The 27,748-nt window shown below is 45.8% G+C and overlaps 1 protein-coding gene across 1 annotated transcript in view; it reads left to right on the forward strand.

Moving 5' to 3' along the window:
* Positions 1–27,748, forward strand: part of POLR2B (RNA polymerase II subunit B) — a 128,946-nt gene that overhangs the window by 87,917 nt on the left and 13,281 nt on the right. The window contains exons 17-21 of the mRNA XM_078676200.1: positions 20,108–20,204; positions 21,609–21,703; positions 21,982–22,232; positions 22,327–22,416; positions 25,000–25,107. Coding sequence (XP_078532326.1) covers positions 20,108–20,204; positions 21,609–21,703; positions 21,982–22,232; positions 22,327–22,416; positions 25,000–25,107 — 641 coding nt within the window. The remainder of the gene's footprint in view (positions 1–20,107; positions 20,205–21,608; positions 21,704–21,981; positions 22,233–22,326; positions 22,417–24,999; positions 25,108–27,748) is intronic.

A 27,748-nucleotide genomic window follows, 5' to 3' on the forward strand; every position in this document is an offset into this window, starting at 1 on the left:
CCATAAACAATCAGAAACTATAAATATTTACCATCAACACCGGAGGGTAAACAATCATTTAGAATATGAATGAGCCCTCAAATGAGTAAATAAAAGGAAAGTTGTGAACCAGTCTCTTGCAGTTTGTAGGCAGCGAGTACATTTTTCAATGTCCAGCAAGTTCCAACTGTTTTTTTTTTTAACTTTGAAATGTTTCAATAGTAAATATACACAAGTCATCACAAGAATACACATCTCATTTATGTCATACGCTACATTAGACCTCATAATTATAGGGGATGGGGTCAAATATATAGGAGACAATTCAAACAATCTTACAGCCTTTCCTATCTTCTCAAAAATTCTGTGAATAGTCCGACCATTTGGCCTACATTTTGGCATTTTTTGAAGGGCATCTTCAGGCTCTGTAGAAGGCCTCCTCAGTGTAGCACAGAAGTTTATTTGTCTTATTCATTCCCTCTTTGATGGAGCCGCCTCAAACCTCCGATGTCTAGTTAGGTGTCTCTTTCCTATTAATAGTCCCATTCCGACCAGGGTTCTGATGTTACACCGGCCTCCCAGTGCATCTCTAATGGGCTCCTGCCTCACCACAGCCATACTTTTGGCAGTCTCCAGCCAGTATCGTGGTATATTTGGACATTCCCAGATGACATGGAAATATGTGGCCCAAGGGATTTTACAGTAGGGGTCTGAAATTTTGCCCATATTCCATAAGCAGACAGGAGTATAGTCAAATCTGTGGAGATATTTAAACTGAATCAAACTCAGGTGGGAAGAGATTGCCATGATACGCACTGCCATCATGGCCTCCAACCACTCGTCATAGTCTGAGCCTACATCTTCACATTTCGTTTGCTTTTAGGGCCAGGAGGGGGTCTGGGGAATTAATCCGCAGAGTGTGAAGTCCGGGAATGTTGTTCTCTCCCAATTCCTCCTTTACGAGTTTTGCCTCTGGTGGATTATATTCTGGGACTGCTTCAAGAGCACAGCATAATTCTCCAAGGCATGCCTCAGCTGTAAATAGTGGAAGAACTGGGACGTATGCTGTGTAAGATTTCATGTAAGCCCCCCCCCCCCCCTAGCCTAATAGCCTCTCACAGTGTAGGATCATAACTCCTCCCCTAGTGTTGCATCTAAAAAAATTAATTGCTACACGTTTTTATTGATGACTGCATCAGGAGTATCTAATACCACCAGCCCCTTCTGTGACATGGATTCCCGGAGAGCATTCCTGATGCACGCCACCATTTACATTAGGATATATTGTCTCCTTATTACAGATTGAATGCTGGGACGAATAAGCCGCAACTGAAGCGGCAGTCAGTGCAGCCTTAAGGTGCTGTCTGGTGGGTGGAGTTACACAGTGCACCAGCCTGTGACAGAATCCTTGAACCTCTCTCAAAGTCCTGCCACAGGCCATTCGCATTGAAAGGAGACAGGTTCTTTCTGGTGCACACAAGTTAGTGACTGCTGTAGGGAAGGCGCACTATTTTTATCTTAGTTCATTGTTCCTGTCTGCAGCGGGCACAACCGCATGCATCAGTGTGAGCTTGATTTAGACCAGGACATTGCACCATTTCACGTAAGATTGTCCCACATCATTAATAACTAAGGAAGGTCACAAAAAATATGATGTGTGCTGACCAGTCCTTGCTGTGAAGTGCCACACCTGTTATTTTTCCCCCTTATATTTGTCATATGTATCTATACTTTCACACACTATTTTCTAGTCTTCATCTAACAGCATTTCATAGATTACACATTCCATGCCTTTGAAAGTCATACAGGCACATTGCCACTTTCCCACTATTGGGGTGAAAGGGGGGCAACAGCAGGAGAAGCCACAGCACTGTCAGTAGGAGGTCTCCTCCCGCACTTACCTACTATTCTTCACCAAATGCCTTGACTGGCTGTAACAAGATTTCCCTTTCTCCCAATCAAAGTCATCTATATACTGCACAAGTCATATTACAACACCTTCATTAAAAGTATCCCCATTTTTTTCCCCACTTTCTGTGCACCTAAAATGTGAGTTTCTTGAGCTATGTTTTTTAAAGTGGATGTAAATGGTGATGGGAATAAAGTAGGCCTTATGTTCTTAGTAAATTTGTTCCAGATTGCTATATTGACGTGTGGCCTACACTGAGATGGACTTGGCACCTTTTTCTTTTCAACATGTACTCACAATGCAGTCCTGATACAATGTGTTCAATAAAGCACTCATATTTACTAATGTTGGATCTTCCCTTGGCAACACCGAATAATTGAGCACTTTAGGCACTGTTGCAGGGATTCCGCTCTGTAACAGAACTATGCTTGGAATCATAAAACATCAGTATGTAGGGACTGAGTCACCATACCACCTCAGTGTCCATGTGTCCGGGTCGGACTAGCTATAGTGCCTCACTTGCTCTCCTAACTTTACCAGAGAAACAAGTGAATTGGAACCCACAGAACACAACACTCTCGACCCTCTCAGGGATCGTGGTACAGGACACACCCTTTGGCTCTCGCTCGTACTTGCCCACAATGAGATAACCAGGAGACACGAAGAAAGTTTATATTTACTCAAACTACTGTGCTCTGAAATGCAGTATACGTGGCACAATTAGAAAACAAAGCATAATAAAAATACTGTTAGCATGGTTAATAATCCATATTCCATGAAAAGTGCTGTCATTTTATAGGACAGTGACCTAACCCCCCTCCCTTGCTACTAATGCTAAATGATTATATGAAAGATCTCTGGCATTACCGGCACACCCCGTACCTTAGCATACACAGATGGGCGCTCTACATCTCAGCAGACGCAGTGCTCTTGTCTCAGAATTCTTGTTCCATGTGTCTGTTTGTGACTCATATACTCCTCTATATGATAGGATATGTGTGCGCATAAACAACAGCTTCATTCTTGTTTTATGTTTCGGTGCTAGTGCTTGGCCAGAAAGAACAACAAGAGACATTGTTTGACCTTGTCTATGGTGCGCCAACTAAATCTCAGGAATAGAACAGTAGGCAAAAACATATGCAGGTTCCGTGTGGAAGTACAATGTGGCACAAAGGCAGGCGTGTTTATATAGTAATGTGTGCAAAGGAAAATGAGGCCTACAACATGTACAGTTAGGCTTACATAGGGAGAACTACAATGGGCCATGCAGGAAACACGACAGCACAGTCGAGCAGCCATGCTGTTTCAAATTCAACAGTCTGTGAACCAGCTCAGGTGTAAGCAGCTCTGCCTCTTTGCCATTACGTAACCAGTTATCTGCTGCTGCCGCCTCTCTGACTGCATTTTGTCACTGTAAGAAAGTGGCTCTGTATATACTGGACCAAAGTAAGGTACAGAGTCCACAGTCCCAGAGGTATGGCAGAGACTAAAGTTATATATAAAGTGGTAGCTAGGTCGAGCAGTAAGGCAGTATCAGAGGAAAGTGTAAAGCATTTGTTGTACACACTCAGCCAGCAAATGGATACACTCAAGAACTGAACTCTAGGCCAATGTTTTGTATAAAAATATACAGTTGTTTTATTTTAGAACCACTTTCTCAGAATGAGTTACTTTAGTTAAGTAGTTTTCAAAATAGGCAATAGACTTTTGAATACAATAGTTACAGTTGTTGCAATAGGCAACACAATTTCAAACACAATGTTACATTGAGCTCAGTGGGAATTTCTAGTTAAATGCAATTAGGTACTTTATAGATTACTTTTCTAACCACCGGACTGGATCCTAGATTCAGTCCTGGGACATCCCCTGTAAACAATTGAGTAAAAGCGTTTTGGTTACAGTTGTGATTTTTAAGGAATATTATTGTATTTTAAAAGTTGACACTTAAAAAAACTTTTTGTCATGAAATCACAATGTTATCCTATGGGTGGAAATTCGCTTAGCAGGTAAGTAATGTTCTTGCTACTTTTTCTTACTCAGTGTTGGATCCTGGATCGAGCACTGGTGTATCTCCTTAAACAATTGAAAGAATGCGTTTAAGTCATACAGGCGATTTTTAAGGAAAATTTGTAGTTTTTGAAAATCGACAAACTTTTCTGGTGAAAAGCTGACAATGCATTCCTATGGAAGGAAATTCAAGGTTCGAGGCATGTGGGCTGCTGAATTCATATCTATAGCATAGATCGCCCCCTAGTGTTGGGTCCGGATGATTGCACATTGTTGTCCTGGAAGAGTCTTCGAAGTATCACAAGATAGGTGGCTCCTCCCCTGGACTACAGTGCGCATGGGCATCGACTCCATCCCCAGATTGTTTTTTTCCGCCATTGGGTTCGGATGTATATTCGACATCTCCAGTTCGGAATCGATTTAGACTTTTTCTTAAGGCCCCAAGGCCTTTCTTATACCATCTGTATTGTTTTGCGCTCGGTGCCGGCTCAGTTCCCGAGTCGGACGTCCAGAGGAGTCGCGTGACTCTTCGGTGTTCGAGGCCCAGTCGACACAGCAAGACTTTCGACGACACATCATGGAACGGAGTCCGTTCAAGATATGTCCCGTGTGCGGATCCAAGTACCCACACATCGACGTCCACCCGGTGTGCAACAAGTGCCTGTCGCCGGACCACGATGAAGCCAACTGTATGGCTTGCTCCAGGTTTCGATCGAAGAAAACGATTCGACTTCGGCTCGTGGCGTGCCAGGAGGCCCAGCAATCGGCCCCGGCACCGGTGGACATCTTCGACAGAGAAGAAGCAGACGAACAAGAGGTTCATATGCAGATTTCCCCTCCAGCGGAGGAGATCGACTACGAATACGACGCGGACGTCAAAGTGGTCGAGGATGAAGTCGTCGATGAGGTAGGAGATGACAATGAGGCCTACGGGGCCACAGGAGATAGCTCGTGTGAAGAGCTAAGCCCCGAACGAACAATTACTAAGGCTGAGCTCGAGGGATCGCCACACGGCCTTACCCAAGACCTTCCACCCGAATCCACGGCCTCGCCTACGGGCCCGGCTACGGACACTTCTGCGGAGCCTGCCTTGGCCAAAACGAAACCGAAACCTTCGGTGTCGACGAAAGTGATAGACGCCATCGAAACAGAAGACGTCTGTCCCTACGGCCACCTCCTAGTCTTCAAAAACGTCGGGGCAGCCGAAACCGAAGAAGGGCGTCGACCCGGGGATGTCGACCAAGGGCGCCGAGCCGAAGTCGGTCAAGGTCGCCGAGTCTAAGTCGGTTAAGAGCGTCAAGCCAAAATCTGCCAAAGGCGTCTAACCGAAGACTGGGGCTCCGCACCCAGTGCTCAAGTCCTCTGACACGACTACGTCGGCGCCGAAGGCCGTCGGCGCCGAAGGAAGGCACGGTGTGCCGAAGAGGGCCGATCCTGTGCCTCGGCCGGATAAGGACAAGGCATCAACGCTCGGGTCTTCATTCGCAGGTGGTCCGAAGACGTCTGTCGGGTCGACGAAACCGTCCGCTTCCTTTACGAAGCAGGTGTCGGACTCTCTACAACGCATCAGGGACAAGGCTTCCGCGGCTGCACCAAAGGATGCTTCCACCGCAAGGCCGGCTGCCACGACGCCAAAGTCTTCGACGCCACTCCTGTTCACGTTGCCGCCAAAGGTGGCACCAAAGGCCTTCGCACCACGGGCGGTCACCGAAGCGCCCGTCCAAGTGTCTACGGCGTCGAAGCCTTCTCAGCCGCTTGGGTGCTTGAAACCTCGACAGCCCTCGGTGGAGGAGCAGTCGGAACACTTTATCGACACCGGGAAACTGACCCTCTACAAGAGGAAAATCACGGCAACCCAGCCTTTGGAGTCCTACACCATTCCTTTAAAGCGCAAGAAGCCTGCTGTGGACTCCCCTGTTCTGGTGGAGACTCTTGTTCCACGGACTCCACGAGTGGGCACACCCTCACCCACTTATTCTGATGTGGAGGGTGGAGAAGGTGAGGACGAGGAGTATAACTTTCCTGCCAACACAGATCCTGAGGATCACCAAGACTCATGGGCAGATGCGGGGGACCCAGGGGATCCGCAAAATGCCCAGGACCCTCAGGTGTACAATGTCAAGACCTCTCCTACTGAGGATTCGGCGGCATTTAATGCTCTAATTGAAAGGGCGGCTAAAAACCACAACGTCCAGCTGCATGCTGACCCTATCGAAGTGGACTTCCTCTTTGATACCTTTTCCACAGCAGAAAAGATTGTCAAGACACTCCCCATGCTGAAAGGGGTTCTCAAACATGCTACAGACATTTTTAAGGAACCCACACGGGCCAGGGTGATTAACCCTAGGATTGAAAAGAAATATAGGCCGGCACCTGGCGACCCCACCTACATCAAGGGCCAATTGCCGTTGGACTCTCTGGTCGTTTCTAATGCCCGGAAGAGGGCGAACTCGCAGACCACTGGTGATGCTCCTCCCCCTGACAAGGAATCGAAAGTGCTGGAGGCATCAGGGAAGAGGGTGGCGGCTCAAGCGACCAATGTCTGGCGTATCTAACACTCAAGCGCTACTGGCCAGATATGGCAGGGCACACTATGACACACTAGAGACCCTGTTGCAACATCTTCCAGATCAGTAGAAGGAGGCAGCGGAGATGATTATTCAGGAAGGGAAGCTTATCTCCAACGCTTCGATTAAGTGTGCACTGGATGTCGCGGACACCGCGGCCAGAGCCATTAACACCAGTGTCATGTTAAGACGCCAGGCCTGGCTCAGAATCTCCGGATTCAAGCCGGAGATACAGACCACCATCCTCAATCAGCCAGTAAACCCAGATAGATTATTTGGTCCTGAAGTGGATACCACCTTAGAAAAGATAAAAAAGGATACAGAGACTGCAAAATCCATGGGGGCTCTCCAGTCCCAGCAGTTTCGGGGCAGCACTTTTCGTCGCTCAGGCAATAGAGGTGTTTCCAGAGGCCAGATGTCCCAGCAAACGCAATACAATAAAGGTGGGGCGCAGTCCTCGTACACCAAGCAGAGTAGAGGCGGCTATCGGGGCAACAGCACCAAGGGCAGAGGTCGTGGTAACAACAACTCCCGCTCCTCTGCCACCAACAAACAGTGACGCCCTGTCACTGCCCCCCGACCATACTACACCTGTCGGGGGGAGACTCCAGCAGTTCCTGCCAGTCTGGAAATCCATCACCACAGACAGGTGAGTCAGGAAACTTATCCAGTTCGGTTATTGTCTGGAGTTAACATCCACTCCACCAACATGCCACCAAAGCACCGTCCTATGTCCACAGAGCATTTGCACTTATTGCAGCAGGAGGTACTCGTTATGCTGCAGAAAGGGGCAATCGAGCTCGTACCAGTGGAGGAAGAAGGCACAGGAGTGTACTCCCTGTACTTCTTAATCCCAAAAAAGGACGGGTCCCTAAGGCCCATACTGGACCTCAGACCCCTGAATCCGTACATTCTATCAGAACACTTCCATATGCTCACACTGCAGCAGGTTCTCCCGTTGCTCAATCAGGGAGACTTCCTCGCAACCTTGGATCTCAAGGATGCCTATTTCCACATTCCACTGCATCCATCACACAGAAAATACCTCAGGTTCACTATTCAGGGTCGGCATTATCAGTTCAAGGTCCTACCTTTCGGGGTGACCACGGCGCCCAGGGTGTTCACGAAATGTCTGGCGACAGTAGCTGCGCACCTCAGGAGGCAAAACGTTCACGTTTACCCTTATCTGGACGACTGGCTTGTCCAAGCAAAGTCGGCCCAGGAGTGTGCCGCCAACATGTCCCACACCATTCACCTTCTTTACGATCTGGGATTTTCACTCAATTATCCCAAGTCGCACCTTCAGCCAGCCCATGTGCGGCAATATCTGGGTGCGACGATCGATACTCTGGCAGCCACAGCTCAGCCAAATTCTGTGAGGATAGACAGCATTCAGTCGCTGATCCAGAAGTTCAGACCACAACACTCGCTTCCAGCAAGAGTGTTCATGCAGTTGATAGGCATGATGGCCTCCTGCATCTTCATAGTCCCGCACGCGAGGCTACATATGCGTCTGCTCCAAGAATGCTTAGCTCATCAGTGGACGCAGGCTCAAGGACAGTTGAACGACCTAGTGTTGGTGACCGGTCGGGCATACAACTCTCTGCATTGGTGGAATCCACACAACCTTTGCAAGGGCTGACCGTTCCAGGAGCCTGTGCCACAGATTATCCTGACGACGGACGCATCTCTCCAGGGATGGGGAGCTCATGTACTCCATTACACAGTGCAGGGACTATGGACAACGCAGCAGAAGAAGATGCACGTCAACTACCTAGAACTGATGGCAATCTTCATGGCATTGACGTCCTTCAAAGTACATCTGTGCAACAAAGTCGTGTTGATTCGGACGGACAACATGACGGCCATGTACTACATTCAAAAGCAGGGAGGTACACACTCTCCACAGTTGTCTCATCTGGCTCAGAGCATGTGGAAGTGGGCCATTCAGAGGAATATCTTCCTCATGGCGGAACACCTCCCGGGCAAGGACAATCCGATGACGGATCTGCTCAGCAGGTACAGCCACCAAATTCACGAATGGGAGATGCATCCATCAGTACTCCGCCCGTACTTCCAGAAGTGGGGTCATCCGGAAATAAACCTGTTTGCCACAAGGGAAAACGCAAAATGCCAAAGCTTTGCCGCCAGGTTCCCTCACCCACAGTCGCAGGGCAATGCGATATGGATGAACTGGTCAGGCAGATTTGCGTACGCTTTTCCCCCAGCACCTCTCATACCGCTGGTGGCACGAAAGCTAAGGCAACACTCGATGACGCTCATCCTGGTTGCTCCAACGTGGGCACGCCAACCATGGTACACCACGTTTCTAGACCTCTCCGTGGTACCGCATCAAAGGCTGCACCTCACACCCCGGCTTTTGACGCAGAACCGTGGCGACATTCAGCACCCAGATCCGCAACAGCTCAACCTGGCGATCTGACTCCTGAAGTCTTAGAGTTTGGCTACCTTAACTTGCCTCCTGACTGCATGGATATCATACGGGAGGCAAGAAAGCCCACCACCAGAGCTTGCTATGCAGCAAAATGGAAGCGGTTTGTCATTTACTGTAATGAAAACGACATCAACCCGCTAGATGCATCCACTCCCAACATCATCTGTTATTTGTTGCATCTTTACAAATGCAATCTAGCATATGCTTCCATTCGGATACACTTATCCGCCATAGCGGCTTATCTCCAAAACAGGCAGCATCTCTCCGTTTTCAGGGTTCCTGCCATTAAAGCCTTCCTAGAAGGACTGAAGCGGGTCATCCCTCCCAGGACCCCGCCAGCTCCTGTATGGAACCTCAATGTGGTCCTCACCAGGTTGATGGGCCCACCTTTTGAGCCTCTACATTATTGTGAGATTCAGTTCTTAATGTGGAAAGTGACTTTTCTCATTGCCATTACGTCTCTACGACGTGTTAGTGAGCTACAGGCGCTCATTGTACAAGAGCCATTCATTCAAATTCACTCCCAACAGGGTGGTGCTGCGCACTAACCCTAAATTTCTTCCTAAAGTGGTTTTGCAGTTCCATGTCAATCAGACCATTGAACTGCCCGCGTTCTTTCAAAACCCGGAGACAGTAGCTAAAAGAATGCTCCACACTCTTGATGTCAAACGAGCCTTGATGTATTACATCGATAGGACCAAGGACTTTAGGAAGACACAACAACTCTTTGTTGCCTTTTCAGCCCAGCACAAAGGCAACCCCATTTCCAAAGCAGGTTTTGCCAGGTGGATCGTTCTGTGTATTCAGATTTGCTATCACAAGGCTAAGCGCACTTTAACGGTCCCCCCCAGGGCCCACTCCACCCGTAAGCTGGGCGCCTCCATGGCTTTCCTTGGTAATATCCCTTTGGAAGACATTTATAGAGCAGCCACATGGTCTACACCACACACATTTACTAAACACTACTGTGTAGATGTGCACTCCAAGCAGCTGTAGGGCAGGCTGTTCTTAAGACAATTTTTCAAACGTCTGCAGCTGGCACAGGCGGCCGCCGTTAATGGAGGAACTGCTATTTATTCTATGCTATAGATATGAATTCAGCAGCCCACATGCCTCGAACTGAATATGCTACTTACCAGTATGCATCTGTTCTTGGCATGTAGGGCTGCTGACATTCATATCGCCCGCCCTCCTCCCCGGCGCCTGTAGCGGCTGCAGAATTTACACTTACTCTTAGCATGGCCATCGCTCACACAGTGACACTCCATCTTCGCCACAATGGCTAAAAACAATCTGGGGATGGAGTCGATGCCCATGCGCTCTGTAGTCCAGGGAAGGAGCCACCTATCTCGTGATACTTCGAAGACTCCTCCAGGACAACAATGTGCAATCATCCGGACCCAACACTAGGCGGCGATCTATGCTATAGATATGAATGTCAGCAGCCCTACATGCAAAGAACAGATGCATACTGGTAAGTAGCATATTCATTACTGGTGAGTACGGTTAGGATTACTTTTCAGGGTCAGTGCTGGGCACCAAGATCCAGCACTGGTATCTCTCCTGATAATAGGCGAGTAAATCGGAATTCGTCGTTCGGCTGATTTTAGATGAATATTTTAAAGTTTCAAAACTCCACACTTGGAAGAATTTCCAAGTGAAACCAGTCAATGTTACCCATAAGCCGATAACTCACTTTTCTTCCATAGGGCAAGTACTCGACTGGCAGAGTTAAGGCATAGACCCAGGGGTCTCCCAGGGTCAGGTAGATACAGTTGTTATAACCTCAGCGGCACAGGGGCAGCTGGGTGCAGAGGTAGTTAGGCCCAATGTTAGCCTATGGGCGGCAGGGGGCCTTTGGTTGGTGGCAGCTGGCAAGCAGGCCACGCAGCTGTGGGAGCTGGGCTCCTGGTCACTTGCTCAGGGCAAATGGGGAAGTAGATTAGGACAAAGGTTGCACTCCCAGGAGCACTCGGGTGGCTGGGTTCAGGGTGATTTTGAGCCCTCGGGCGCTCAATGTTATTTAATGGGAGTCTTGGAAGTTGAACAAAGGCTGCAGGCTCGGGGAAGGAGATTCTTCAGGAGCGACCAACACTTCGAAGGGTAAGTTGGGATCTTGGAGGATAGGTAGACACCCATGAGTTGGGCACACGGGGCCGTGGGGCGCCGTGTGCAGAGGTGTCTTTTGACGTCGGGAAATCTTACCCTCTGCTGGTCGCAGTTTGGGGGGTCACTTGTTGTGAGTCTGCAGGCGTCAAATGGGTCGTCGAGGAGGGTCCTTGGGCACTGGATTTCAGGTCACAATCTCCAGGGGGACGTCCTGAGGGTCTTTGTCCACTCAGCCAGAGGCGGGTGCTGAGTGTGCTGGATTCGCGGTTCCTGGCTGGCACCAGGGGTGTTGCTTTTAGAGCAGAACCTCTGCTCATGGGAGTCCCAGTCTTGGTAGAGTCACAAGGCAGTCAGGTACTCCGGGGTTTTTGAGGTTGCTGACCACTAAAGGCGCCGGCGTTTCGCAGGAGTAGGTTCAACAGGCCGGTAAGGCTGGGGCCAAGCCAGTTGGTGTCGTCCTCTTGTTAGCAGCTACACGGCACGTCCTCTTGTTTCTTGATCTTCTTGCTGGTTTGATTGATTGATTGTGGGTTTCTAAAGCGCTAGAATCGACTCCCGAAGGAGTATCTCTGCGCTGTAGACCGCTGGGGAACCCGTCCTGGCTTTCCCTGTGAGATGGTCCCTACTGTATATCTCCAAGGTGAAACCAGGCATCCCCGGCGTATGTGGGGGGCCGTTGTGGAGATGAGGCAAGCTAATGCCCAGAGTTGCCGAGTGTGATCCCTGGTTAGAGTGGGCACCGAGGCGCGAATTATCGAGTCCGTTGACCCTGGTCCAAGACCCTGCCGCGTCGGGAATTGAACCCTGGTCCCTGGCCGTCCTCTGCTCCCGGGTCTGCCGCCTCTAACCAGTGAGCCACACCACTCCACCGCGATCTCAGGAAGGAAGGTTCAGGGTGTCCCTAAATACTAAGTTTAGAGGCGTTACAGGTAGGTGAAGGGCAGGGACCAATGGGTCCCTTCCCTGGGGTGGGTGCACCCCCTATCCTGCCACTCTCCTGTGGGAGGGGGCAGTAGCCTAGTCCTGATTGGGCAGGGCTCCCCATCTTTAAGATGGCGAGAGCCTGGAGATGTGCTTCACCTCGCCTCCCTCACCGGAGGGGTGGGGTTGGCAGAGGCTGGCACACCCCCTTTCTGTCCTTGGGGTTTCCCGCCAGTCTTCCCACCAGAGTGGGAGTCAGAACCAGTGGAGTACAATTGCTGAGTACAGCAAGTGGCCTGGAGAAGCACACAACGGCGGCATGCCTTTGAAGCTTCCCCTGCCCATCCTAGGGGAGGAGACCTAGCACCTCGCCCAGGATGTGCATTGTTACAGTCCCAGGAGATCTGATGGCGCTCTACCCAGAGGTCCAGCAACATGTCTGCTGTGTGGCAGCCTAGGCAGCCTCTCAGACAAGATGTTGATTGTAGGTTAGGTTTTTTTTTTTTTTTTTTTGGTAGTTTTATATAGCGCGAACTAGACCCGAACCTAATCCGGTATCAGAGCGCTTTACATAGCAAGTTACGTTTTTACATGAGAGAACACACTTTCATTTTTAGGCACAGGGAGATTTAGTGATTTGCCCAGAATCACAGGACTTTTTGGCGTCTTTACCGAGACTCGAACCCAGATCCCCAGGTCCGAGGTCGAGCGCCTTAGCCGTTAGGCCAACTCCTCTCAGGGGGCAACTCTAAGTTGCCCTCTGTCGTGCATTTTACATTAAATCCCACACTGGCATCAGTGTGGATTTAATGTGCTGAGAAGTTTGATATCAAACTTCTCAGTCTTCAGTGTAGCCATTATGGTGCTGTGGAATTCGTGATGACGACCTCCCAGCACCATATACTCCTAATGGCATCACTGCACTTGCAGTGCCAAGGAATGGCCCTGGGTACGGCAGGGGCACGGGGCTCGTGCACCTGTGCCCACACCACTGGCATAGTGCACCCAGCTAGAGGGTGACTGAGGTTTGCCAGGGCAGTATTGTTTGTGGGCATGGCACACAGGGATGTGTGCCATGTCGACTGTTTAGTTCTGCACCAAGACACTCAGCCTGCAAAGGAAGTGTGTGGGTGTCAGGGTACAGGACCGTCAAGGGTGGCACAAGAAGTGCTGCAGCCCTTAGAGGTCTTCTCTGGTCACAGTGCCCTGGGTATCTGGTAAATGTACCAGGGGCTGACTTGTGGCCAGATATGCAATCTGGTTTTGGCTTCAATACAGTTTTAGGGAAGGAACACAGGCCCTGGGTACCGGATTGGCAGGAACCCAGGACACACTCACTCAAAGTACATCAGCAATTCAGCAAAAAGTGGGGGCATACCATGCATGAAAGATGGCACTTTCTCACAGGTATGACCTCACATGTAATATTCAGCACCCTGCCTTAGGGCTGTCAGGCCCGCTGTAGGGGTGACTTACAAATATTGCATGCAATGTAAGGGGACATGGCACACAGGGATGTGTGACATGTCGTGTTTTCATATTTGTCTGCACCAAGACGTGCATCCTGCAATGGCAGCCTTACATGTGCTTGGTGAGGGGTCCCTTAGGGTGGCGCAGTTTGTGCTGCAGCCCTCTGGGACCCTCTTTAGTACCTCAGGCCCTAGATACCAGGGTTACCATTTACTAGGGACTTGTAGGGGGTGCTAAAAGGTTTCCCAATTGAGTGAAACATTGTACAGTTTTTGGGGAAAAACACTGGTATTGGGGGACCTGGTTAGCAGGACCCCAGTACACTTCAGTCAGAGTTCCATTTGAGACCAGGCAAAAAAGTGTGTGTCCATGTCTGCCCAGTTTCCTACACCCACCCTGACCAAAAGGGTCAGCGGGGGCCTAGCTTGCTGTTTGACATGGGGTCACACCAACATGCCAAGGACAATGAAGGCCAACATCCAGCAGAGGCAACTGACAACTGTTAGTGCCCAGAACCACACTTTTAGCGCTTCCCTGACAGGTGAAGGGGCTAGCTTGCAGGCTTCTTTGGGTTCAGGTTACTACATCCTGTAGCAAACACCCTACTTCCACGCTCTCTTCGGTTTGCTGAGGTGCCACCATCTCATGCTTAACAGCTGCCTCACTACTCAGGACTTCTTGTGGGTCAAATGGGACTGCACCAGTTCCAACTTCGGAGTTCTCCCCTATTGGCTCAGAATCTCCTTGGCTCACTGGAACATTGGCTAAAAGTTGCCGCCTTTTCCTACACTTTCTATTTTTTATTTTCTCCTGGGGCCTACTTGTACAAATGGCAGGCTCAGCACTTCCACAGTTATTGGGAGAGGACTAGCACTAGACCAGTACATCTTTTAGACTCAGACCAAACACTGAGAGGTCATTTCCAATGAGACTATTAAAGAGAGATCTGTACTGACTTCTACCCTTCTCCAACTAAGGGATTCCGCTATTTCTAGGGGTACTAAAACCTCAGGCCTAACGGAAACCTCCCCTGGGATAGTCCTTACTCTTCTAGTCTCACCTGGGATGTACTTATCTGAGAATACCAACCTGTCATGCACAATGGTGGGACTGGCACTGGTGTCCCTCAAGCAGGGGTGCTAGCAACCCCCTTTCTTTTGTTAACCCCCTCCATGACGCTTTTCTGAGACACTAGTTTTGACCTAATAGTCTGCTTTCTTCCTCCTGAAGAGAAACCAAACCCCGGTCTACCAGGTGTTAATGCAACTTTTCAGAAGTACAGTTACTTAACCGATGTTCTTTCATAAGCAAAATCTTACACCTGACTTCCCTTCAGCCAACCACCTAGTGTTTTAACTGAAAAGTTTGAGTCTCCCTGTACATAATTCTATACTCGAGATCTACCATCTCCACCGGTCGAGACACAGGACGTAACCTGCGCAGTATCTCGAGGGAATCAAGGAGCCCTGCCGTTTATCCTCGGGCAGGGAGATCTTTTAAAATATTTACTATTGACGATACGTCATCCTATCATAACGCGAATCCTTGCAGTGCGAGTGAATAAAAGAGCCTGCTCCTTCTCACTGGGCAGGAATCTCTCCCATAGATATAAAATCAGTCATCAATGTGTGCACTTGCAAAGAGTCATCCATCGCTCTGAACAAAACGCGAATTTGTCGCATCTTTTTAAAGAATTAAGGAGCTCTGCTGGCTTTTGCTGGGCAGGGAGATCTTTTAAAATATTTTGTTGAATATAAACTAAGACGCCAGTCTGCTTGTCTGCATATCCCTCCAAATGAGTGAAGGAGCCCTGTCGTCGAATATCGAGTAGGGAGGTCCTTCATTATACTATACTTTGATCTAAACTACACTTGGGAGCCATCACTCAGCGTCATTAAAGCGCCACCAACTACATCCTTTTGAGAAAAGAAAAAATAAATGTACTTTGACGCATAAACTGAGGCTTTATCAAAGACTGACTTGAAGTTTTATAAAGACAACAATACGATACGTCACATCAGCCGCACCGTATTAACCGCAGTGCACAATTACGTAATATCACGTGGCAACTCCAGAAGAAGGCGCTGGTCGCCGAAACGCGCGTAGAGAACCATTAGGCCACTCATTTCCTAAATATTTGACTATATTTTGTCTTTTTTTGTTCTTTATTATGTATTAGTCATTGTATAGATTAATTTCATGCACTATGTCAGATTTATGAAATTTTTATTGTATTACAATTTCGTGCTTAACATATTTTTAAATTTGTTCTTTGTTATTGTTTATTGTGTTTTTAAATTGGAGAATAAAATTGTACTTTCATAATAATTGCCAGCTTGTGTCCCTTCACATTAATCATTGTCCTCCATATCTTTAGTTGCCTAGGTTGTTTTTTGTCACATGAGATTTTTACCCTGACCTAGGAACCACATTATCTATGTCTTCAGGGGGTCCTTGTTAAATATACGTTGGTTCATAATTCTATACTCCACAGTGGTAAGTCTAAAGCCCTTAATCCGGGTTCCCTTCACGAGATCACAGAACTCTGCATCTGCCTCATTCAGTGTCAGGAGTCTATCCCTGCACTTGCCTAAAAACAGCTCCCAGAGAAGAGCCCCATTACTTTTGGTTGTTTCCTCATCCTACAGACCCTCTAAAAGGCTGTAAACCATTTGATATCATCACCTTCTGTATATTTAGTGACATTCCATTTGAAAATTCGAGTGTTAAAAGCTACTTCTAGGCCCATCTCAATTATTTTTCTATAGCTAAGAGTTTCGCCTCCAGTGCTGTTCTTTTAGCTATTTTTTAAAGGTCTTTATCTTCCTCATCTATTTCTCCTGGGGTACTGTTACAGGTACTTCCAGTACAAAGTGGCTGCAGGCGGCGACTTGAAGTCCAGTCTGGGTAAACCCAAGGTGGGGCTCAACTCTGGAGGATCTCAGGCCTCATTGGCACTATTGTCCCACTTTGTCTCGGGCTGGTGGACACGGGTGCAGTGGTGGTTGCCGGTGTCAGGTTTTTGCTGTTCCGTAGTCCTCTTGGTACTCTTGGGTCCCTCAGGGTGCAGGGAGGCAGCTCCGCTACTCCACCAGAGATGCCGGTGCTCCTTAAAGTGCTGGCAGTCCTTCCAGGCTTTGGGAGGTAGAGCAGCTACAGGACAAGTCGTCTTTGGTACAATTGTTGGGGACAGCAGGCAGCCCGGCAGAGTTGGTGCCAAGTCAGTTGCTGCTCCTCAGTTCTTGCTCTTCGGTGTCCTTTCTTTTTAGGTCGACAAAATCTGCTTTCCTGGTGCCAGGGGCTCGTCTAAATTCTAGATTTTGGGATGTTAAGGGGAGTGAAGGGTGGTAGCTAATGGGCTACTTATCCTTGGGGGTGAGGGGGGGGGTCACTACACGTAGGTCACCCCCAGTAGGTTCTCACCTGCTGGGGGTGACAGACCTGTCTGTGATGGCAGGCTGGTCGACACCAGTCAGCCAGCACACTAGAGGTTGGTTGGTTTTCAGGGCGGACCTCTATGGTGCCCTCTGAGTGCATGTATTAATAAATCCACTACTGGAATCAGTGTGGGTTTATTGGGTCTCGCTGGCAATGCATCCGCAAGGATGCATTTGTCCAGCTGGAGACGTATAGTTATCTGTTACGGGGGAAGGAGGACAAGAGGGTGCACGAGCTTTTCTTGCTGGATTCGTGTGCGCGAACGCGCACGTCGCGTCCCGCGCCGTACACATGTGCGCGCCGACAGACACTCGCTCACACACACACACACACACCCCCTCCCCCACAGTCACACACACGCACTCCAAGACACATACACACACACACACGCACACACACATACACAGCCCGCCCGCCCCCCGCACGCGCGCGCACACACATGCTCCCGCCCCCCCCCAGCAACCCACTCACCGGCTTCCTTCGTGCGGCGGCTCTCCTCAGCTGCAGGGCCCGGCAGCAGGACTCTTCTTCCCTCCTTCGGCACCGGGGCGCAGGGTAGGCTCCTGCCTGCTCCGGTGCTCCAAACACGGCTCCATTCGCGGCTCTTCCGTGGGAGGCAGGGTAGGCTCCCGCCCTCCTACTTCCTGTTTCCGGTTGTCGCGCCGGCCTGCCTGACTTCCTGGTCGCAGGCCGGCAGAGTCACGAGGATGTTTGATTTGCGGTATTTATTTATTTAGTTATTTATGCATTTTTATATAGCGCGAACTTTACCCGAAGGCGGTATTTATTTATTCATGTACTTATGCATTTTTATATAGCGCGGACATTACCCGAAGGCGGTATTTATTTATTCATGTAGTTATGCATTTTTATATAGCGCGGACTTTACCCGAAGGCGTCGGAGGCTTCACAACAGGAACAGAAATGAAACCTAATGAGAAACATTACAAAAGAACAGGTTGCAAAAACATACGTTACTTACATAAGGTAATAGTGACAATTGTGAGCAAACAAAATACATGAGGTAGTAAAAACTATGAGCAACCAAAAATACATGAGGTAGTAAAGGTAATAGTGACAATCGTGAGCAAACAAAATACTTGAGTAAAAATTGTGAGCAACCAAAATACATGAGGTAGTCAAAAGTGCACAAGAGGAAATGAAAGTGACAAGTGTGCAGTTATAAGAGAAAACAGAGTATGATTAGAGGTATAGTCCTGCAATAAGTGCTAGACACTCAGGCTCAGGAACAAGCGTTACATGGGCGAGGTGGCACTTGTGCAAGTATCAAAGGTAAAGACATGTGAGAGGTAGCAGCCGTGTGTTGCAAGGGCAGAGTGGTGTGTGCATGTTACAAAAGGGCACCGAACACCAGTACATGGAAAATACTGCAAAAAAGCAGACCCTCCAATCACAGGCATACACTGGGAAGGCACTTCCATGGTCATGGAAAGTAGAAATTATCAGTAGTGGGAAGTCTTCCTCACAATAGCAAGAGGACGTGAATTACTTTTGGAGGTGTCTCTGGAGGAGGAGAACTTTGAGGTCCCTTTTGAAGGCCTGGGAGGAGGCGGTTGTCCGGAGCTTTTTTTTGTCCTCTCGCGGTTTGTAAATACAAAACATATTGCATTACAAATGCTATAGGTATCACATTTGCGAAAGTTATAACTATTGGCATTGTAAATGACAAAGCTATTAATTTAGCTATCTTTAAAAAAAAGAAACATAAATAAAAACTTTGCCATTTACAATACCAATAGCTCAAACTTTCCTAATGCGAGACCTATTGCATTGCAAATGCTTGTTAATACAAGGTGTTTGATACCAAACACCATATGTTTCAGTGAAGCCATCATGTAGCTGGAGAACTTGTTTTTACCAGTGTCATCCACTTGTACTTAAAGATGGCTTGCCTGTTCACCTGCAATATCTAAGAATTGACTTAGACATCACAGGGGCATATCTGCTCATGCAGATATGTCCACACCAGTAATATAGTGCACCCTGCCTTAAGGCTGTAAGGAGTGCTATACTATATGCAGTATCTGCAGGCATGGCACACAGGGATTGTTGAAATGCGTTTTCATTTTTCTCTACACCAAGACATACAGCCTGAAATGACAGCTTGCATGTTGCTGCTGAGGGGTCCCTTAGGGTGGCACAATACATGCTTCACCCCTTGTGGACCCTCATTAGCCTCCTTTCCCTAGGTACCAGAGGTACCACTTACTAGGGACTTACAGGGGGTACTAAAGGTATTCAATTGGGGGAACAGTTGTACAGTTTAGGGAAAGAGACCTGGATAGCCAGAACCCAGTGCACTTCCGTCAAAATGGCATCCAATACCAGGCAAAACGTGGCTGTGACCATGCCAAAAAGGGGCACTTTCCTACAGGGAGGAAGGCAAACAGTCCAATAAGAAGCAAGCAAATGAGTGACAGTGTAAAGAAGTGGTAAACAGGTGATGGGCTGTCGTTCCTCTGTACTTTTTTTTTGATCCACAATAGGCTTTTACCTAGAACAAAAATCTTTCTGGTACGCTCGAGCGGAAAAAAAACAGGGTCAAAAAGAAAACAAAAATAAGCGGAAAAATTGCTGATGGAAGCAAGGAAGTAGTCTCAGAGTAGGTTAGTCTCAGCACTTAACCAATTTTTTAAATTTATTTTATTTTGATTATTTCATGATCCTTCCGCTCTCTTTAGAATGCCTGGAAGACAATTTGCTTTTGGACATAATCTTTAAAAAAGTGTGTCAAATGTACTATGTCACTTTAATTTTTTTTTTAATACAGTTTCTAGGAAAACACAATTTTTCGCCAACTGCCTGGTCACAGATTTTGCCTTTGTGCACTCAATGACATAGGACATACATTAGGGATTTTCCACAGTTAGAAAGTCCTAGAATCATTATATACACTCCGTGCCATTGAATAATTTCAAAGTTGTAGGAAGTTTTCTTTATACAGTGTAGAGGTGTGCTTTATATTGAGGATGCTGACAAACTCCTCATGAAGCATAAATTACTAAATCGCTGCACATTGACTACAGCATGTAATAGCAGCGCTGTAACAGTGAAATATGCAGATTTATATATCATTTCGCGGGGCTTTTATATAACGAATCAGCACTTTAATGAGCTTAGTTGTGTTTATACAATAAATTATAAATTACATTTAATTCTATTCTTGCGTTAACAAAGTTACTATGCTCCAAGGTTGCTTGTTGAGTTTCATTTATTCTGTATGTGTTTCAGGCATCAACTCCATTGTAGCTATTGCTTCATACACTGGCTACAACCAGGAGGACTCTGTCATCATAAACCGTTCAGCGGTTGACCGGGGTTTCTTCAGGTTTGTATTCTTCTTTTATGGTGAAGGAAGCCCTTTTTTAAGTTTGATTTCTGTTATAAGTTGTTGGGTAGTGAATGGGTGTCAGCATGTACAAACGGGGGCATAAAGTAAGTATTACAATCCACTCGCTCAGCTGTTTTTATATTTTTATTTCGTATGCACAAAAGAGCACTAAAGCTTCTTCATTGATATTTCTTTTGGATTGGAACCTGCTTTTACAACTATTATAGCTGTTAAACCTTATTTTTTTAGCTCTTTGACGAGGTTTCTGCTAAATTTTTCCAGCTTTCATGCCATTTGCAAGGGATGCTCTAATGAATATGAACTGAATGTAATCTGGCATAAAAATGTGTATGCGATAATTGTTTGGATGTCCGTGCGTCGTAGCTTGTGCGAGTTTCCGGTGCCATTTTAGCCTACCACAAACCTGATCGGAATTGATATGGAACCTGATGCTTCCTACAAAGATCTCACTATGAGGTTGATAGAGTTCAGGAAGCAGAAAAAGAACACTTCAAAGCGTACTAGCGCTTTTGACATGAATAAAAAGGCCCCATTTTTTATGCATGGAGATTTGGCCCTATGCGACGCCTGCACAACTTAACTCATGTGACTCCTGCACACTTTAACCCCTCCTAAGATCCATGCAACATGTCTTCACCCCCCGAATCATATACCACAGTTCATATTTGTTTGTCTGGTCAGTGGGCTGTCCCCCATGCCCCCATTTGTCAATGGTTTGTGGTCGCATCCCATGATAGATGGGTATCTACCTCCTGTGCTTCACTGCTCATTGTTCGCTCTCCTGCCACGTTTTAGGTTTAAAGTGATACAGTGGCGGCATTTATGCGCATAGTTATTGGCATACCTGATATGCTGCAACCATTTCCGCAGGCACTGGTCATCAAATTTAACACCACATAACTTTCTGTATGTTTTTAACCACTTCCAGTTAATTACTGGATATCTCTTAAAACACCTGTGGACCGCATTCTCCATGTATATTGTGTACAGACTACCTCTCATAAAATAAATGTGAAATAACATGAAAGTCCGTAGGCTCAACATACATTCCTGCGTGGTTCATAGAAGCAGACTTATGGATTTCATAAGCTTGTGCTTAGCTTTCCGACGTGCTCTTCTCTGAGAAGGGCGAGTTGCTTTCCCAGCACTGCACAATTTGTTTCTTCTGTTTTTTAACTACAGAAATGGACTGTCTGCCTTTGCCACCTGTAGTGGGAGTACACACTATTTTCTGGCACACTAGCAGCTTACAGTTTACTTTATCTTCCTGTAGCCTGTTATGGTGCTTATATTATTATTATGTTGCACAATATGGAGCATATCAAGCATGCCAAAGTAATCATCTGGTATCCAAATAATCTTGTGCTGTTTTTGTTTTAGGTCTGTTTTCTACCGCTCTTACAAGGAGTCCGAATCCAAGAAAGGATTTGATCATGAAGAGGTTTTTGAGAAACCTCAGCGTGAAACTTGCCAGGGTAAGTTAATTGTGTGTGTATATGTATATGTATGTATATGTATGTATAAATATATATATATCATTTCGTTTTTTGTTTGTTTGTAATGAGAGCGATTAAAACATCTGCTTTAGGCTTTTTTAAAGTTAATTTTTGCACCTTCCTTTAACTTTGATCTCGCATTGAATTTTCAGCAGCAGAGTGCCGTTTTTTGCTGAGTACCTCTGAAGTTACTATGTAATGACCTATGACTGATTTGCTGTGATAGTAATGGACAACGTTTGTGCCTCTTGTGTCAGGTATGCGGCACGCGATCTATGAGAAGCTGGATGATGATGGTTTGATAGCACCTGGTGTGCGAGTGTCTGGTGATGACGTCATCATTGGCAAAACTGTTACACTGCCCGAAAACGAAGATGAATTGGAGAGCACCAACAGACGTTACACAAAGCGGGATTGTAGCACATTTCTCCGAACCAGTGAGACCGGTATTGTAGACCAGGTCATGGTGACACTAAATCAAGAAGGATACAAGTTCTGTAAAATTAGGGTAAGGTTATATTGATTTTTTTTTCCATTCCCTTAGTGCGGAAACATTGTACAAACTACATCTTGATTTTTATATTTTTCTTTCATTTCTTTAGGTGCGCTCTGTTAGAATTCCTCAGATTGGAGACAAATTCGCCAGTCGACATGGCCAGAAGGGTACCTGTGGTATCCAGTACAAGCAAGAGGTACCAACCGGCTATGTTTTGCTTCAATATATCCTATCAGTACCTTTTTTCCCTGTGGTTCTTTTTTTTCTTTAAAAGTGTCTGTTTATAATGGTTCTGTTATAAATGAAATATTGTGTGTATTGTGCAATTGGTCAAACTTTACAACTATTTTGAGACCTTTTAGACTTCATTATATGCCATTAATCTGACGGGCAGTCCACTTTTTTTTTAGATTTTTGGATTGACAGTGATGGAAAATCACCAAAGATAGTCTGGAGAAAAGCAAGTGATGCCAGCTCAAGAGATAGCATATTAAAGTGCAATGTCAATGAGCAGTATTTGTTTAGTTAAAAGAAGTAACCAGTAGGCCAAGAGTTATTCTATTTTGTCTTACATCAAAAATCCCGCCCAAATATTCTGGAATTTCATTTAATTTGACTTTGAATTGACTTGCAGGCTGTTCATTTGAATTTTGTAGGTTGCCTTTTTGATGTACAGTTCAGAATTACAAACCGGGTTACGTGGTTGTTTGAATGTTTACTTTGTACAGCACATCTGACTATCTTAAAAATAAAAACCAGGTAAATAACATTCCAGCAACCCTTCGACTTGAAGCTGCCGATCGTTCTACATAAAGACATTATATATTCCACTTTTCTTTATACATTGAGGAACAAAGTGTATACAGATCTCAGTGTTTCTCCAGTTTTCTTTACATTAATTGTGTCAAAGTCTTGATCCATGTCCTTTCCTATTTCAACAGTCCCATAGCAGTGTCTCCACTATTTCCAAATCTTCTTAAGCTACGTTTTCAGCCTCCATATACACATTTAGGACGGCTCGCCATTCACATATGGTTAGCATGGTTTGTGCAGCCCATTTTCTTGACACATTTTTTTGTAGCAATTATTAGCACCAACATACAAAGTGAGCTGCTCTTCTGGTTAAGTCCTTATTATTAAATATTCCTAAGATAACAAATTGGGGCAATGGTAAAATGTTGCATACCATTATTCGAGCAAGCTCACCCACTATTAACTGCCAATATTCATGCACCTTGAAGCGGCCCCAGACCGTATGACTAAAGGTTGCCTCTTGCCCCTCACGTGTTTCAAGCAGTCTGGCAACAGACCTCCCCATATCTTACAATCTACTTCTATTAAATCCAACTCTGTGGAGCAATTTTAACAGGACCGAACGTAGATGTGCCTCTATTTCCACAGCCCTTGGGTGCATCTGAGACGCCTCCAAGTCAACATCTTTCTTTATTCCTACAGCTTACTCCCATCAGTCCCTTAGCTTCTGCTGCTCTTCTGGCATTTTATTGAGCTTTCTGCACAAAACAAAAATAGCCCCCATCGCAAGCTCTCCCAGTAGTATGCTACCTACCAGTGGCCCATGTTCAGGAATCCCAGCTCAGTCGAGTGCTTACGCCGGCACAGCATGTCTCAGTTGCACATATTTGTACATTTAACTTGGTGGAAAGCGCATTCTGTCTGTAGGCCGGTGAACTGTCTTTTGTTATTGCCCTCTATCGGATCTCTCCTTTAAGAGATCCCAATAGTATCTCCGTCTGTGAAGGCTTTTGTAGTTCCTTTATAAAAACTCCTTCCCACAGTGATATTTATTTTGTTATTTTCTCACCCCAACCCTGGTCTTCATTGTCGTTCTTCGAGCTGGGTGCAGCTTAAATTACCCCACGCCTGATTATGTAATCCATGTATATGTGAGCTTCTCCATCACTGACTTTTCCAGCCTAATGGATGGTTCATCCATTGGTGCATATACCCAGTCTTTTATCGGAGAGCTCGGAGCCATCCAGTAATACTTTCTGATGCGTGGAAAGGATCTACTTTAATTTTACACTGGCTGTCTGTGTTTTCAGTGCAATTCCTCGAGTGCCCCCATCCCATAGTAGTGGTTGCAGTTCCCTGTCCAAGCCCAAGAAATTCTCTGCTTGTGTTGGAAAGTGTGTGTTTTGCATAACGTATTCATATACACATTATGCTTCAGCAGCATAATATTTGAAAAATTGCAGCTATTCGTAGTAGTGTTTAAGGAAGAGCCCATCATCTAGCCGCATCAACTCCAAAGTCCCATAATATTGGTTCTGGGTTTTCCTAAAGGAATAGCTCTGCATCCAGTGTCGCATATATCCTGCTGTACTTATATCCCACATCTGAAACTCATACCCGGGGGTAAATCCCCCTCTAAACGTAACTCTTTGGTTTTGTATACATGGGATTTTTCCCAATGTATTTGATACCACATTTACCATAATCTCCAAAAACTTGGAAAAGATGTGGTATTGTCTCTGTGGGTCAAGCCATATACAAATGTTTGTTGTCTAAATAAATTGATATTTTTTCCTCATGTGGGCTATTGTTTTTTATGAAATCCATTAATCATGTTCAGACCCAACATGCTAGTGGTTCCTCACAGAGAACCATTTGACATTACTCTTGAATACCCTATGGCTGTTTTGGGGAGCTAAATATTTTAACATGACTGATGTAAGGATATACTGCAGATTTGGTTTTTGAAGTATAGGAGTTGTTTGTATTTTAGTCTGAAGTAAATCCCTTTTCTTGGTTTTTATAGGATATGCCTTTTACGTGTGAAGGCCTTACACCGGATATCATCATCAACCCCCACGCTATTCCTTCCCGTATGACAGTTGGTCACTTGATTGAATGTCTTCAAGGAAAGGTAGGTGCAAATTTTATTTGGAATGTGTTCTGAAGATGAACTCTGGACCTCTAATGGTTTTGAATGTAAAATGGATATATCTTGGAAAACTTGTTATACACTTGCATTTTGGTAGTAGAGTTTTCATACATTATCTGATGTGAAATACATATTCGGGTCTTTTTTTTTCAGCCCAATTCTGAGTCACTTAATTGTGCTGTAAAAAGCACTCTACTACTAAGTAAAAATTGCAGCAGTCCTTATGGTTGTGCAGCTCCTCATTCATGGAACAGTTGATCACAAGCTGGGGCTATTACAAGACGGGTACCAAACATTTTTGTCAGTCTTCTTTGGCACAATAACTACCGGTTGTTAAGTGAGCAACTGAGTTGTTTCATTCATAAAGTTTGCGGGAATGAGTAGACATGGTTCACCCATCACTATACTAATTGTACAAAGGAGATCTCTAGAAACCTGGATCATCTTATGTCTTTGTTTTTCCTGTTCCCAGTCTGCTGGCATCTCTGCTGTCGATTGGCAGTGCCGTTTCGATAGCTATTTAAGGACATAGCTTTGCATGTCTGTACTGCACAGCTATCATAACACCAGATATTGATTAAGTTTGGAACCTACACCACTTGCACATGGGTAACATCTACCAGGGTCAAGCCCCTAATTTTGGATTCCCCAAACCACAACCCAGAATTCAGACTTTGCTGGGTCGCAAAGTCAGAAAGCCAGAGCGCTATCATCTACTCTGGCTTTCTGACTTCGCGACCCAGCAGTGTCTTTGCAGGAACAGAAAGGGAAAGCTTCTTTTAAATGCCTGAAGTCCGCAATGAGAGAAAAATGAGATCTGGAACATAAATAGCCTTTTACATTAAGCCAAGGTATTAGTAAAGTCTGAGGGGTTGTCGGCTGTTTCTGCATCATGTGACTCTATATCCATCTTTTCTTTCTTTGGCTGTGCGGGATTGGAAGACTTGTTTAAATTTGCCTGTGGAATGAGGTCCTTGCAAGGGCTTAATTTTGAGTAGTAGCTGGAACAAACTCCAATGTTGGCTTTGTTATGGCCCTTAATGTGAAGGTGTAGGCCCTCCAAAAACGAATTAACATTATAGAGGCTGTGAACCCTTTATAAGTGTTCTGTTTCATCGGAGTTTATCGGTTTGCCAGATAACTGGCAGTGTATCCTATTCTCCATTCTACAGAACATTATTGAGTAAATAAAGAAGTATGTGGAGGTGACTGGAGGTGTGAGTCAAAGGGAGACAAGGTGGTATACTCTGGCGGGCTGCCCATGTGAACTTGTGTGTAAAAATAAATCGGAGTTCCAGGTTTGTAGGAAACAAGGAGCTGTCTGATTAAATCAAGATCCCCAAATTAGAAAACAACCCTAGGTTCATAGTCAAAATTGAGGGGTTGATGGTCTAACCTCTAACAGGTATTCCCAAAAACAGTTCAGGTTGTACTGAGAAAAATACCTGAACCATTGGAGAGTTGAGATAATGACTAACGCACAGTTACTGGAGTAACCTCTGACTTGTATGAATTGATGTGTACCTAAATCAACTGGTTTGGTACAGGTAAATATGCCAACAAAAAGTTCTCTTTTTGGCCACATTTCTTTTTTAAAGGCTTGTACTGAAGAATGATCTCCTCGAAGCTTAGTTATCTGTTTCAAGAAGAAAACCCCATCCCCTCAGGAAGAGTAGACTGTGATAGTAGAAAACAGTACTGCATAAAAAGGAGAGAGCTGAAGAAGCAAACCCCCACATCCTGCCTTATGAATTTAACAGAAAGTAGTTTGAGAGTGTAGAGAGGGAGCATGGAGGGAGTTTTGTGATGATTGCTGAGATCAGTTTCTAATCTTCAAAGTAAGGCTGTGGGTGGAGAATGTCTCATCAATTTAAAATGGCACTATTCTTTAGAATCTCTTCCATTCTCTGGTACACTGACCGTTCCAATAAGTTACGATGAAGTAACTGCAGGGCGACGGAGTAAATGACAACTTGTTTGCCTGATGATTCTGTTTCATCTTCACCACAAAGTTACATATAGCTCCTGTTTTTGTCACTGATCTAGGGATCTCCTTTGTAGAATAAGTATAGTGATGGGTGAACCATGTCTACTCATTCCCGCACATTTTATGAATAAACCTAGCACAGCAAATAATTGTTAAAGCCTACGGAATTGGTTTCCTGTCCCATGAAATACTTTTAAAATACATATATGCTGATTCACTCTTCATCTTGCATGCTTTACATTCATTCCATTGTATGGCCCTTTGCCATGAACATGTTTTTGTGTTTATCAGATTTTTCTTATTTTAAACTGTATTTCAAGCTTTTTCTGTGAACAGTGAGTAAAGCAGTACACTTTATATTCATGTGTTATTACAGTTTTAGAAAACAAACATGTGGCAAACAATAGATCGTGGACAGAGATTTACTTTTGGACTCTGTGTACCCCTCCCCCCCTTCCAATATGTATATCGCATTGCATGCATCAGACTACCTTTACATTTTCCACATTTTGTCAGTTTAACAGTATGTGCTCCTATTTAAACTGTTTGGCTGCTCTCTGGCGCACTAGTCAAGCCATCCCCCCCAGACCCACAGTCACCGCCTGTTGTGTCTGGTTCTACTGTGTCCTCCTCTTC

The sequence above is a fragment of the Lissotriton helveticus genome, chromosome 2_1 (assembly GCF_964261635.1).
Source record: "Lissotriton helveticus chromosome 2_1, aLisHel1.1, whole genome shotgun sequence".
Classification (NCBI taxonomy): Eukaryota; Metazoa; Chordata; class Amphibia; order Caudata; family Salamandridae; genus Lissotriton; species Lissotriton helveticus.